The sequence below is a fragment of the Podarcis melisellensis genome (assembly GCF_964234715.1).
Source record: "Podarcis melisellensis genome assembly, chromosome: 11".
In the NCBI taxonomy this organism is placed as follows: domain Eukaryota; kingdom Metazoa; phylum Chordata; class Lepidosauria; order Squamata; family Lacertidae; genus Podarcis; species Podarcis melisellensis.
Genome location: NC_138543.1, coordinates 56,727,594 through 56,741,642, shown reverse-complemented (window position 1 = coordinate 56,741,642; position 14,049 = coordinate 56,727,594). Strand labels below are relative to the sequence as shown.

The 14,049-nt window shown below is 43.9% G+C and overlaps 1 protein-coding gene across 2 annotated transcripts in view; it reads left to right on the top strand.

The window, feature by feature from the left end:
• Positions 1-14,049, top strand: part of PIK3C3 (phosphatidylinositol 3-kinase catalytic subunit type 3) — a 112,890-nt gene that overhangs the window by 63,850 nt on the left and 34,991 nt on the right. For both annotated transcript variants that reach the window (XM_081929643.1, XM_081929642.1), the window contains one exon: positions 9,073-9,241. In XM_081929643.1, coding sequence (XP_081785769.1) covers positions 9,073-9,241 — 169 coding nt within the window. The remainder of the gene's footprint in view (positions 1-9,072; positions 9,242-14,049) is intronic.

The following is a 14,049-nucleotide window of genomic DNA, read 5'->3' as shown; positions in this document are numbered from 1 at the left end:
GCTAGAAGATTTCACCTAAACATTAGGAAGAACTTCCTGACAGTAAGAGCTGTTCGACAGTGGAATTTGCTGCCAAGGAGTGTGGTGGAGTCTCCTTCTTTGGAGGTCTTTAAGCAGAGGCTTGACAACCATATGTCAGGAGTTCTCTGATGGTGTTTCCTGCTTGGCAGGGGGTTGGAATCTATGGCCCTTGTGGTCTCTTCCAACTCTATGATTCTATGATTCTAAGAACATGAGGAGTGTGTGTGCAGCTCTTGGGGGCTTTTCCTGCCTTCATTCGCTCCATAAGATGCACACACATTTCCCACATTTAGGAGGGAAAAAAGTGTGTCTTATGGAGCAAAAAATATGGTAACTAAAAGTCAACTCACAGTCCTATAACTGCTCCCCAAGCAGTTTAGGCTGTAGAGCCGCTCAGAGATTATTCCAAGCCTTGACTTCTCAACAAAGAAAAAAATCATTGGTGATTTTTTATATATATATATTTACTGTCTTGTATTTTCCTGTTCATTCAAGGAATTCAGGGTAGTTTGTATCACAACAACTCTGAGGAGTGGATTAGTCTGAGAGCTCATGGCTGCCCCAAGGTCACCCAGTGAGATTCAGAGCTGAGTGGTTAATTGAACTCTAGGGTCTGCCCAGTCCAAGTTCAGCATTCTTTTCACTGCAACAATCTAGAGATGCATTTTCTTCTCTCCCCGGTGCAACGATTTCTCTAAATGTTTAAGCTGGGGAGTCCATAGCTTAAATTTAGCCTCCCGTGGAAGTCCAATCTTTGGTTACCCTGCAAGAGATCTAGCCTCAGACCCCGCAGCCAACCCGGTTACATTAGGTGGGTGTATTAGGAGTCATAATGCAAAACACTTGCAGGTCACCAAAGATGACCAAGGCTGGCTTAGATCTTGATTCATCCATGTATTCACTAGGTAAATCAGTTTATTGTCTGTGGGCCTCAGTCCTTCTGTCTGCAATATGGGGAGAACGTTCACCTACTTTGCAGGGTTGTTGAAAGGGGTGCTGAGACGATGCACGTGAAATGCTTTGCACATCTTAAAAGGGAGAAGATGCTTATTATGTAGAAATAGGATGCCTGATATTACTATTTGCAGAACCACTTTCACAACTGATCTTGGTAGACATGAACCTCTGTGTGTGTTACATGTCTGTTTTCCTGAAAATGCTACAAAGCAGGGACCTCTTATATGTTAGATCTCTGCATTTATTTATTTATCTATAAGTCAGGTTTGTTTGTTTGTTTAATTACATCCTCAAGGTGGGGATCAGTACCACAGAAGTATGTATATATGTGGTTCAGAGAGCTAGCATGGCATAGGAGTTTAAGGCAAAAGAATTGATATAAAGTATACTGTCCATGCACAATGCCCAAATTTCAATCCCTGGCACCAGCAATGGCAATAGGATTTCCTGTAGTGGATAAGAGAGTATTAGATATAATAACCTCATATCTTGCAGTAAGGGAACTGCCAGAAAGCCCTCAGAGCTGGACCTCAGTGTCTGGGCTGAACGATGGGGGTGGAGATGCTCCTTCAGGTATACTGGGCCGAGGCTGTTTAGGGCTTTAAGGTTCAGCACCAACACTTTGAATTGTGTTTGGAAACTTACTGGGAGCCAATGTAGGTCTTTCAAGACCGGTGTTATGTGGTCTTGGCAGCCGCTCCCAGTCACCAGTCTAGCTGCTGCATTATGGATTAATTATAGTTTCTGGGCCACCATCAAAGTTAGCCCCATGTAGAGCACATTGCAGTAGTCTAAGCGGGAGATAACCAGAGCATGCACCACTCTGGCGAGACAGTCCGTGGGCAGGTAGGGTCTCAGCCTGCACACCAGAAAAATTCATAGACGTGATCCACAGACAGAGGCAGAAATGCTTCTGAATACCAGGGAAGCTACAGGATGGGAGAGTGCTTCTGTGCTCGGATACTGCTTGCACGTTTCCCACAGGCAACTGGTTGACCACCAGGCGAACAAGATGCTAGACTTGGAGGACCATTGAAGAAGAGTTTGGATTTGATATCCCGCTTTATCACTCCCCTTAAGGAGTCTCAAAGCGGCTAACATTCTCCTTTCCCTTCCTCCCCCACAACAAACACTCTGTGAGGTGAGTGGGGCTGAGAGATGTCAGAGAAGTGTGACTGGCCCATGGTCACCCAGCAGCTTCTTGTGGAGGAGCGGGGAATCAAATCCAGTTCACCAGATTACGAGACTACCACTCTTAACCACTACACCACACTGGCTCCCTGATCCAGCAAGCTCCTCTTAGATTCTTACAATGGTAATTTGACAGCTGTAGCTCAATGGCAGAGCATCAGCCTTGGTTGCAGAAGGTCTTGGGTTCAACTCCTAGCATTTGCAGAGTCTCAACCGGTCAGTGTTGATGTTCCTGAGCTTTTCTGTATGAGCTAAAAATGCTGCCATGAGTCTTTGGATTAAATTCACTCAAACAAGATCATTACAGTGGTACCTCGGGTTACAGACGCTTCAGCTTACAGATGCTTCAGTTTACAGACTCCTCTAACCCAGAAATAGTACCTTGGGTTAAGAACTTTGCTTCAGGATGAGAACAGAAATTGTGCTCCGGCGGCGTGGCGGCAGCAGGAGGCCCCACTGTATCTCAATTTCCGCTCACAAGACTCCAACTGTATTGTTGTTGCTTTACTTCTAAACCAAATTTTCCATTGCAAAAAAAGAAGAGGAAGCCTTGAGGTCCCATTGCTTGCCATTAAATTCACTCAGCCAAGATTATTACAGTACAGTGGTACCTCTGGTTAAGAACTTAATTCGTTCTGGAGGTCCGTTCTTAACCTGAAGCTGTTCTTAACCTGAGGTACCACTTTAGCTAATGGGGTCTCCCGCTGCCGCGCGATTTCAGTTCTCATCCTGAAGCAAAGTTCTTAACCAGAGGAACTATTTCTGGGTTAGCGGAGTCTATAACCTGAAGCATCGGTAACCTGAGGTACCACTGTATTTTTCATTGCAAAAAAAAAGACAAAGCCTTGCGGTCCCATTGCTTGCCCCCTCTCCCTCTTTATTTTAAGCTGTTTTTCAGGCATTGTCATGACTGTTGACTCTGACAAATTTGAAATAAGAAATGCTCGTTCTTTGGGAGGAAACAGTTGATTAAACTGACAGAGACAAATAGCTTGGCGGCATTTCTGGTGGCCCTCTTAACCCCTTTCCCTGCAAATATTCATCCGGGGAGACGGCTGAGAGTGAGAGGGGTCTATGAATGGCGGTGGGAGCCCCGCAATATGAAATGCTGATTATTTGCAGTCCTTAACTCAGTACGGATGTGTTGTGCTGTTGTGCTGCTCATGAATATTTCGAAACAGAAGACCAATACTCCTGGACTGTGTGTGTGGACAGACATGCAGGATGACTTGCGGCGATTAGACTCATGTTTATACCATTTGGTACCCATAGTTCTTGGAAGGAGTTTCCATAAAATGCAAATACATGCACATGCAACAGACACAACTGCGACAAAGCAATGAAATGCAAATGTCTGGATCTACAGTACAGTCGTACCTTGGAAGTCGAATGGAATCCATTCCAGAAGTCCATTCAACTTCCAAAACGTTTGAAAACCAAAGCACGGCTTCTGATTGGCTGCAGGTAGCTCCTGCAGCCAATCGGAAGCCACGGAAGCCCTGTTGGACATTCGGCTTCCAAAAATAGTTCGCAAACCGGAACAGTCGCTCCGGGTTTGCGTTGTTTGGGAGCCAAAACATTTGGAAACTAAGCTGTATGACTTCTAAGGTACCACTGTACAAGAAAAAGTTGGAGTACAAGAAAAAAGCCATCTTTCCGGGGCCTGCAGATGAGGGGGTACAATTCCAATCTACCACTTAGCTTCTTCCCTCTTTCCTTATGGCAGATAGGAACCTATTGTAAGGTGGCATCTTCTTTTCTACAGCTCCTTAAAATATATTAGTTTAGGAATGCCTATCCTGTCATGGTTGCTTTAGTTGAGATTCCTGCATTGCAAGGCGTTGGACTAGATGACCCTTGGTGTATCTTCCAATTCTATGATTCTATCAAGACACCCAGAAGTTGAACTTGTTTCATTTATTTTTAGCCAACGTTAGTTTTAATCATCATTCAAATAGTTTCAAATACCTGTTTATTGTCGATGATTTTTAACATTTCTTCTTATATACATAAAAGGGTAAGGCTGTCGTCACGCTGCAGTTGAGGAACAGCAGGCAGTCAAGCAAACTGTGTGGGTGGCAGGCAGCCCAGACAAGCTGGTTTAATTGGGGGAGGGGGGAGCACTGTGAAACATCTCCTCCCCTCTGTTAAACATGCCTGCAGTGAGGTTTAACAGTGGGGGGGTGCTTCACAGAGTGGTTTGGAAACTGTTGCGTGATACTCTCCCCCTTCTTTTAAAAGGGTTTTGGGATTGAGTAGGGGGGAGAAAGGCTTGGGGCAAGCAGTTTTTTGGGGAGTAGGGTTTACGCTGCTTAGAAATTTCCTTGCAGTCAAGTGGTATATAAATTCTGTTAAATAAATAAAAACAAGACAAAAGCATTTGTGCAACATAAGGAACAGTGCTGATATTGTAACCTAAGGTGCAGGATTGGGCATGGTGCAAATCTTTATTTTTATTTATGGAACAGAAGGTATAACGTTCTTCTAGTTCTATTCTGTTTGATGAGTGCCTAACAAGCATTTAATGCAATTGCAAAGAACACAAATGGTGTGAGAGAAAGACAGACAGAGTGAGAAATATTAATATTTCCTTTTCCAGTTCCTTAATTTTTGCACTCCTCCACCAATCCTTCTTGTCGATCTGACGGCTTTTGAAGTGTGCTACACAGATCTACTGAACTAGCTACATATGCAAATGAGGCTAAGATTAATTAACACCTCTTATTCCCTGTGTACAGAACTGGATGAGAAATGTAATTGCAGCCACAAGACTTATTCTGCTGTCTTTTTTTTTTTAATACATGTATCTCTAGACTCATCATTATGACAGTCTTGAAATAAATGAGTAGAGAGAAGAATCCCTCTAAATGTTCTTAATTAAATAACTAGTGTAACTCTGCAACATAGATCAAAGCCTGCTGATTTTCAAATATTTTTTTTCAGATGTATGTGTTATTTTAAGTGGGTAATATGTTTTACTGCTCTTGAGTGGAGGTAACCCAGGAAAATTTGAGATTAGTGTGGCTTAAACATATCTGTCTGTGTGTGGGATTGTGCCTTTTTAAAAATCACATCCATCCTTAAATGGGCCCTATAAAGTAGATAATAGAGATCCACCCCATTTTCCTGCAATAACAAAGGCTGTGTGGAATGTAACAATGCAAGTAATCAGCACCTATTGAACCATGCCTGTTACATCATTGATGTTGGAGCAGCATGGACTCTAGCCCTCCTAGTTGAGGTTTCCCCCATTGCTGAGATCTTTCAACAGATTCTGCACGGATGATGGAACCTTATCAGATTTTGATAATTTTGTTTTGCCTACTTCTCCTTTAAATCATTTTATTGGTATTTTCTTCTGAATGTTTAATTTTATTTAAGCTGCTTAAATGGCATTATTAAGCAGTATATAAACCTTGCTTTTAAAAGTGCTTGTGCATTGCATAGTTACTACGGAACTTGGTGGCCACCAAGTTGGATGACTTTAGAACAGGATCGGACAACTTGACAATGGATAAGGCTAGCTACTAGCCAGGATAACTGCTCTGCCTCCACAGTTGAAAGCAATAATACTTTTGAAAACCACTTGCCAGAAACTGCTGGAGGGGAGAGTGCTCTTGTGCAATAGCTTAACAGTATACAAACAGTGTGGCTACAGCAGCCAAGCTAAAGGGACACCACTTTGGTCAAGGATAGAAACTTGACCTCTCACCAGGAATGATGAGTTCTCCTTCATCTGTAAATTCATCACCATACATCCAAGGCTTTTATTTCCAATCAGGGCATCGTACCAAGTCTCCTTCATCCAAAGAGACTTTCTGAACAATGAACTTGGATATCGCAGTTCGTTATCAAGGCCAATGCCGTTAACAGACCCTGTCCTCAACCTCAGGCTGGTTGCTTGGAGCAAGCAACAATTGCCTCCCAGCCGAGCAGGCGTGGACCTTCCAGTTGAGAATTCAGACACAACAGTTTTTCTTTCACACACACACACACACACACACACACACACACTCAGTGTGCGTTTTCCCTGCAGACACAGTGCTGAAGGGAAAAAGCTAGGAAGAAAAATCACAGAGCAGCCCAGAAGAGCAGAGGCAAAAGAAAACCTCTGGCATGTACAGTAGGGCCACTGGGAGAGCAATCCATACCTAGAATTAATATTTGCAAGATTTTTCCGTCCACTGCGTACTGTCTTCTTTCTCAACCCTACCCTTTATGTAGGAGCCTGATGTAAGCATCTTTACTTAGAACTAAGGCTCAGTGAGACCCCTATTTATTTCAAAGTAAATATGCTCATTAAGAGGAATGTTATATACTACTACTACTACTAATAAAAATAATAATATATTATTTATACCCCTCCCATCTGCCTGGGCTTCCCCAGCCACTCTGGGCGGCATCCAACAAAATATTAAAATACAGTAATGCATCAAAAATTAAAACCTTCCCTAAATAGGGCTGCCTTCAGATGTCTTCTAAAAGTCTGGTAGTTGTTGTTCTCTTTGACATCTGGTGGGAGGGCGTTCCACAGGGCGGGTGCCACTACTGAGAAGGCCCTCTGCCTGGTTCCCTGTAACTTGGCTTCTCGCAGTGAGGGAACTGTCAGATGGCCCTCGGCCCTGGACCTCAATGTATGGGTAGAACGATTCGGGTGGAGATGCTCCTTCAGATATACTGGACCAAGGCATGTTGATAGCTGCCAGCCATGATGGCTATGATCTGCCTCTATGGTTGAAAGCAGCAGTGCTTCTGAACACTGGTTGTTGCAAACCACAGGAAGGGATGGCGCTCTTGTGTTTGTGGGCCATTGTGAGAACTGGACGCTGGACTAGATGGGCAATCAACCTGATCCAACAGACTATTCCTACCGTAGCCCACAATCTAAAGCAGGCATCTCCAACCTGTGGCCCTCCAGATGTTTTGGCCTTTTCTGAAACCTGTAAGCACAAAATAAGTCAACAGCCCTTCAGCCAGCTCCTCCAGGAAGGTGGAGCCCACCACAATACAGGCCTTGGCAGCCTACTTAAGGCTTCAGTTGGCTCTAGCTCCCTGCAGAGACAGCATCTCCCGTAGTAGTTGCCTTAGCAAGTTCCTTTAGAGCTATCCAAGGTCCTGAATATGCTCCTCCTTTGCTTCACCAGTCTAAGAGATTTCTCCTCTCAAGCAACAAATCATATGCTCTCTGGAACCCGCAAGCAGGGCATGGAGAAGGTGGACCTGCCTCCATTAGTTCTCTCAAAGTACTTTGTAGTCTAGGGCAGGCATGTCCAACAGGTATATCAAGATTTACCAGTAGATCATTGGACGTCTGTGGTAGATCACTGGTAGATCATTGGCTCCCCCTCAAAGAAGCTCAACAATTTTGACCTGAACCCCTAAAAAACAGGCCTTCCTCCTCCCTAAAAAAAGCTCAAGGGGAGGTAGATCACTGCCAGTTTTTAACTGTAGATCACAGTCTTTTGGGAGTTGGCCACCCAACCAGGGATATCCTGCCCATTGGGTAACTTGGTTCATCTTGGCAATCTTGCCCCAGTAGCTGTTGGCAGAACTTTATTCCCTCTGTTTTGCCTAATCCAGTGGTTACCAAATAATAATAATAATAATAAACCTTGGGCTGCCACCCCTTTGGTTCCATAAACTCGTCCCCAGTGCCCACCATAGGTGCCATCTCATGCCAAAGATTGTGGGTGCCCACAACAAAGGGCTTCAACTTGGTTGAGGGGCTCAGCCCCCACAAATATATTGTGGGTGCCAAAGCACCCATGGCTCTCTGGAGTTTGCGCCAGTGGTGCCCAATGTGTGTGTGCGCGCGTGCGTGTTTGTTCTTCGTGCCACTGGAAATGTTTACCGCTCCTCCGTTTTCATTTGTTTTGGGGTGTTGCATTTAACTGGCGTGGCCTTTCCTCTTTTGAAAGTCAGCTAGCTTATTATCATTTGAAAAGGAGTATGCCTCATAAGGGGGGGGTGGGAAGATTGAAGGGCATAGTGTGCTCTCCACCCCCCCATGAAAAATGCAAAATAATCACAACTTCAGGTAGAATAATGAGCTCTCATTGCTTTGAGCCAAGGTGGAATGCTCTCATAAATGATTCATAGTCAACCAACTGACAATATAAATGAAGAAATCCTCAGTTTTCATTCTGTAGCCCCCGCCCCCACCCCAGCAGCAGCATCTTATTTCATTATATTTTTGTTGCTTTTGTCTGTGTTTTGTGTTCTCTGTCTGTTGTAGGGCTGGCCACTCTATCTATTTATCAATGCACAAATAAATACATACATAAATATACATACATAGACATACATATACATAAGTGCACACACTTACACAAAACACAGAGAAACGCACACATATCATAGAATTGTAAGGGAGTGACAGGGTCATCTAGTCTTTCCCCCCGCAATGCAGGAATATTTTGTCCAAAACCACCAGAATGCCTACATTACGCAAATCCATTTGACAAAACATGTAAACGTAATAGGCGTATAGTAACAATCGCAAAGTTATTTACTAGAGACTACTTAAGGGACGCGGGTGTTGCTGTGGGTTAAACCACAGACAGAGCCTAGGACTTGCTGATCAGAAGGTTGGCGGTTCGAATCCCCGCGACGGGGTGAGCTCCCGTTGCTCGGTCCCTGCTCCTGCCAACCTAGCAGTTCAAAAGCACATCAAAGTGCAAGTAGATAAATAGGTAAGTTAAACGGCGTTTCCGTGCGCTGCTCTGGTTTGCCAGAAGCGACTTAGTCATGCTGGCCACATGACCCGGAAGCTGTACGCCGGCTCCCTCGGCCAATAAAGCGAGATGAGCGCCGCAACCCCAGAATTGGGGGTTAATATTTATTTTTATAGTAAATAAAGATGCCATAATAATTAATGATGATGCACTTTCTCTCCAAATGCAGGCAAACTTTTCCACATCGATTTTGGCTACATCCTGGGCCGCGACCCAAAACCTCTCCCCCCACCCATGAAACTGAACAAAGAGATGGTGGAAGGTATGGGGGGGACGCAGAGCGAGCAGTACCAGGAGTTCCGCAAGCAGTGCTACACAGCTTTCCTTCACCTGCGCAGGTAACTTTTTAAGCTTTTCTGCTGCTGGGCTAGCCAGCCGGCTCTTCCTTCGCTTTTGAGCAGAGAGGCTGCCTGGCTGGCACAATCACAAATGCAGTCTTTTCATTTTCACCATCACACTTTTCTTCTGCTCCTGCTCCTGCTTTATTTCTTGATCTTTTTTTATTTTGAAAAGAACACGAAACAAACTCATTCCTCTATTCCAGGCATGTCCAACTCTCTAGAGACTACGGTCTACTCCCAGTATAATAAAACTGGCATAGATCTACCCATGATCATGCCAAGATCATGCCAATGATCTACCCGTTGTCATTGCCAAAAGATGTTGAGCTTTTTTGGGAGAGCATTGGCAAGAGAAGTCCCCTTCTTTGGGGGAACATTTATGGTGACGGCAGCATAAATGGGCGCAGGACAGGGGCGCAGGGCAATTATTCAGGAGCACACAGGTGATCACTTTTCTTAATCCAGCAATTGACCTGAAGCACCCCAGGGATCGACCTGTAAATCACGGTCTACCAGTTGGACATGTCTGCTCTATTCCATAAAAAAAAACAAAGCGGCGGACCACAAATATACAGCAAAAAAAATGTGAAAAGCAAAAATCTTGGTTATAATTCTAACATCCTAATTTCGAATTTTCCTTTTACACTGCATTACACTGTTGTGTTATGATGTGGCCTTTGGATCGATATTGGGTCATGCTAAATTTTAAATCACAGGGGAAAATGGAGACGGGCCCAAATTTCATCCCATGAAATTACTACGGTGCAAAACTCCCATGATTTTTATTTTTATTTTTAAATTAACAGGGTTGCAGGTGGGTTTTATTTTCTTTTATTTTTGGAAAGAATTATCATTGAAATCATTGCAAGCAGTCCTCTAAACTTACACTAAACTTCCACAAGGTGTTTTTTTTTTGTCATATTAAAGGTCACGTAAAACAAGGAATTAAGCAGGTAAGGAAGTGTCGGGAAGATAGACCAAAGTGATATCTGAACGCAGCCTTTTAGTGGCGATCCTTGGGAGAGGACGTGAGGGGATAATGTGAAAGGATGTCTGGGGAAGTAGTGCTCCGTCTTCTTGAAAAGTAGAGATGGGAGGGAAAAAGAAATGCCTTTGATAAGCTGTCATTGATAATGCATTAGAAGCAATTCAGCAGAATGAGAAAACAAAGTTATTAATCGGAGAGCTCGGTTACTCCCATCTCTCCCAAGAATCATTGCAACAGGATTAACCTGTGCAGGTGACATTCAGAGCATCAGTTACATATATCCTAATAGGAAACTTGGTAGAAAAAAATGCTTCTGTGTGTTTGAGAAAGAGAGACTAAGTACATCTTCGACAGGTCCGGAATTTTCTTTTATCTTTCATCCTTGCAGCATTGAGGTTGACCCTGTCAACACTTGCCAGATTTCGTTTCCAGTGTTTTTAAAAACATACACCCCCATCCCAAGCATTTTTAGGGAAGCTTTTAATGTTTAACAGATGAGTGGGGTAGAAATAATAAATTGTTGTTGTTGAGTCGTTTAGTCGTGTCCGACTCTTTTTGACCCCATGGACCAGAGCACGCCAGGCCCTCCTGTCTTCCACTGCCTCCCACAGCTTGGTCAAACTCATGTTGAGAACACTTCAAGAACACTGTCCAACCATCTCGTCCTCTGTCGTCCTCTTCTCCTTGTGCCCTCCATCTTTCCCAGCATCAGGGTCTTTTCCAGGGAGTCTTCTCTTCTCATGAGGTGGCCAAAGTCTTGGAGCCTCAGCTTCAGGATCTGTCCTTCCAATGAGCACTCAGGGCTGATTTCCTTCAGAATGGATACGTTTGATCTTCTTGCAGCCCATGGGACTCTCAAGAGTCTCCTCCAGCACCATAATTCAAAAGCATCAGTTCTTTGGCGATCAGCATTCTATTACTACTACTACTACTACTACTACTAAGAAATGCAATTTGACACCTTCATTGTAAGGTGTTGCATTGGATAACCCTCAGGGTGCCTTGCAACTATGGTTCTATGAATCTTAACTATGCATAAAGGAGCTTTGTGTGTGTGTTCCTGTGTACCCATAAGTGTCAGGAAGGGAGCTAAATGGGCTCCACTGGGAGGTGAACTCACAGGGAAGAGCAACAGGTCTCAGGAAAGACGTGAGCAAAGAGAGAACAGGTGTGAAGAGCTTTAAGGGTGAAGACGACAAACTGGAAATAGATGCTGACAGTGACTGAGAGCTACCGTTTAGTCTTCAGGGAAGAGGTGATGGTGGCGATAGCGTCCGGAGAGAAAGATGACTTGAGCAGAATTGTTGTGCACCGACTAAAGAGGAGTGATGTGCCACAAGGTTGGGCCCACGGAGAGGACATTATAGATACGAGATGATCAGAGCAAGGTTAAAGGGGCATTACTTACGAATTGGCCCCAGGTGCTGAGGAATTGCCTTCTCTCTTAATTTATGGATACCTGGATGTCCGGAGTTGTGCAAAGAAGCGCTAATAGACAATAAGATTAAAAGGTGAAGAGCGTTGAGGATCTAGTGGTTACAACTTGATTGCCTTCCTAAACGCTCCTAATAATGTGCAATAATAAAACCTTTGCCGGCGCAGCCTTTTGTCTCCAGAAAGCCTGAACAGGAATGAATTTAAATGGCTCGACACCTTGATTGGATCTTTTTTTATGATGTATGTGGAACAAAATGCACAAAAGTGAGGAATATTAAAGATAATAGTTGGAGAGAAAGACACTTGGAATTTGTGCCCAAGGAATTCGTTTCAGGGTGGGGTGAGATACGGAAGAAGCTTGCTCAAGAAGGTAGCGGGAGACTGGGGGGAATAAACCCACAATCTTTTCCCGTTAAATATATATAAAGCATCTAGGAAGAATCAGGGAGATATCTGTTCTGAAAACCAGACTGCAGTCTGGGGAGTCTCTCAAGTAACTCTGAATGGCTGTATAAATATATTTAAAAGATGCGGAAAGCTGGTGGGGGAAGAGAGAACACAATTCAAATGAAAACACCCTGAGATAGAAAAGAAAGGGAATAATTTGTTAAAAGAATTATTTTCCTGCCTTTTTTTCTGTCTTCATCTTCTGTCTTCAAGGGAGATTCCCTCCACCCCCTTGCTCCTGTCACAGGGAAATGTCATTGTTCAACGGTGATGCTTTCTGTTCTTCGCTAGCTAATTAATTGCGTTTCAGTTCAGCATTGGTAGTGTTTAGCAAAGGCTGGCGAAAAGTCTCAATTTTTTAAGGCTTTGTGTCTTCTGTGGCACAGGAAGAAGGAAGATAAATGCAGCTTAACTGCAGTTGATCTATTGAGGACTTCATTGCCTACCTTAATGACCCGTTGTGCAAGGAGACACTTGAAAAGACCCTGAGTTCATCTAAACCAGCTTCCTCTTCCTGGTGCCCTTCAGGTAGTTTTGGACTACAATTCCCATCATCCCTCGCCATCAATCCCAGACAGCTCTTCAACCCCAGCTACGGACAATGATGATGGAAGCTGTAGTTCTGCACAGGTGAGCCTGTGCTCAGATTGAAAGACCTACATTGGCTCCCAGTACATTTCCGAGCACAATTCAAAGTGTTGGTGCTAAAGCCCTAAACAGCCTCGGCCCAGTATACCTGAAGAAGCATCTCCACCCCTATCGTTCTACCCGGACACTGATGTCCAGTGCCGAGGGCTTTCTGGTGGTTCCCTCACTGCGAGAAGCCAAGTTACAGAGAACCAGACAGAGGGCCTTCCCGGTAGTGGCACCCGCCCTGTGGAACGACCTCCCACCAGATGTCAAAGAGAACAACTACCAGACTTTTAGACGACATCTGAAGGCAGCCCTATTTAGGGAAGCTCTTAATGTTTGGCAGATTATTGTATTTTAATATTGTGTTGGAAGCTGCCAAGAGTGGCTGGGGAAACCCAGCCAGATGGGCGGGGTATAAATAAATTATTATTATTATTATTATTATTATTATTATTATTATTATTATTATTATTATTATTATTAAAAACAGCAAAACAAAACATTTTCCCTTATTTGGATATCTCATCTCCTGTTAAATAGGTCAGTTCAAATAATCACTCACAGTGGAAGCTCTTTCAAATCTTGGTACTAACTATTATTAATTTAATTTTTAAATTAAATGTATATATATAAAAAAGCCCACACACTGTATTTTACTTTTAAGAAAGTAAAATGTTAAGTGCATTCCCTTGAAACGCCAGCAGCTGTTTCAAGCATACAGACTTCAGTTGTAAAGCTCAAGGCAACTATCAGGCTGTTCCTGTTTAATGGTTACAAATGACTTTTGGATCTCCAAAGTTATAGGTGTAAAACGGTTGGTTCACATAATTCACAAAACTTTGGTCGGGTGCTAACGCTGGACAGGAGACACACTCTGAGGTCCACACAGTGGAAGTGCCAGAAATATTTCGTTCCAGCCCCTGGAACGCTCTTTTAAAGAAAGGTTCTTTAAACCATCCCCAAAGGCTCAGTCAGAGGTATAAAGGTAAAGGACACCTGGATGGTTATGTCCAGTCAAAGGTGACTATGGGGTTGTGGCACTCATCTCACTTTCAGGCCGAGGGAGCCAGTGTTTGTCCACAGACAGCTTTCCGGGTCATGTGGCCAGCAGGACTAAACCGCTTCTGGCACAACAGAACACTTTGAGGGAAACCAGAGCACACGGAAACGCCGTTTACCTTCCCACCACAGTGGTACCTATTTATCTACTTGCACTGGCGTGCTTTCAAACTGCTATGTTGGCAGGAGCTGGGACAGAGCAACGGGAGCTCACTCCGTCACGCAGATCCAAACTTCCGAC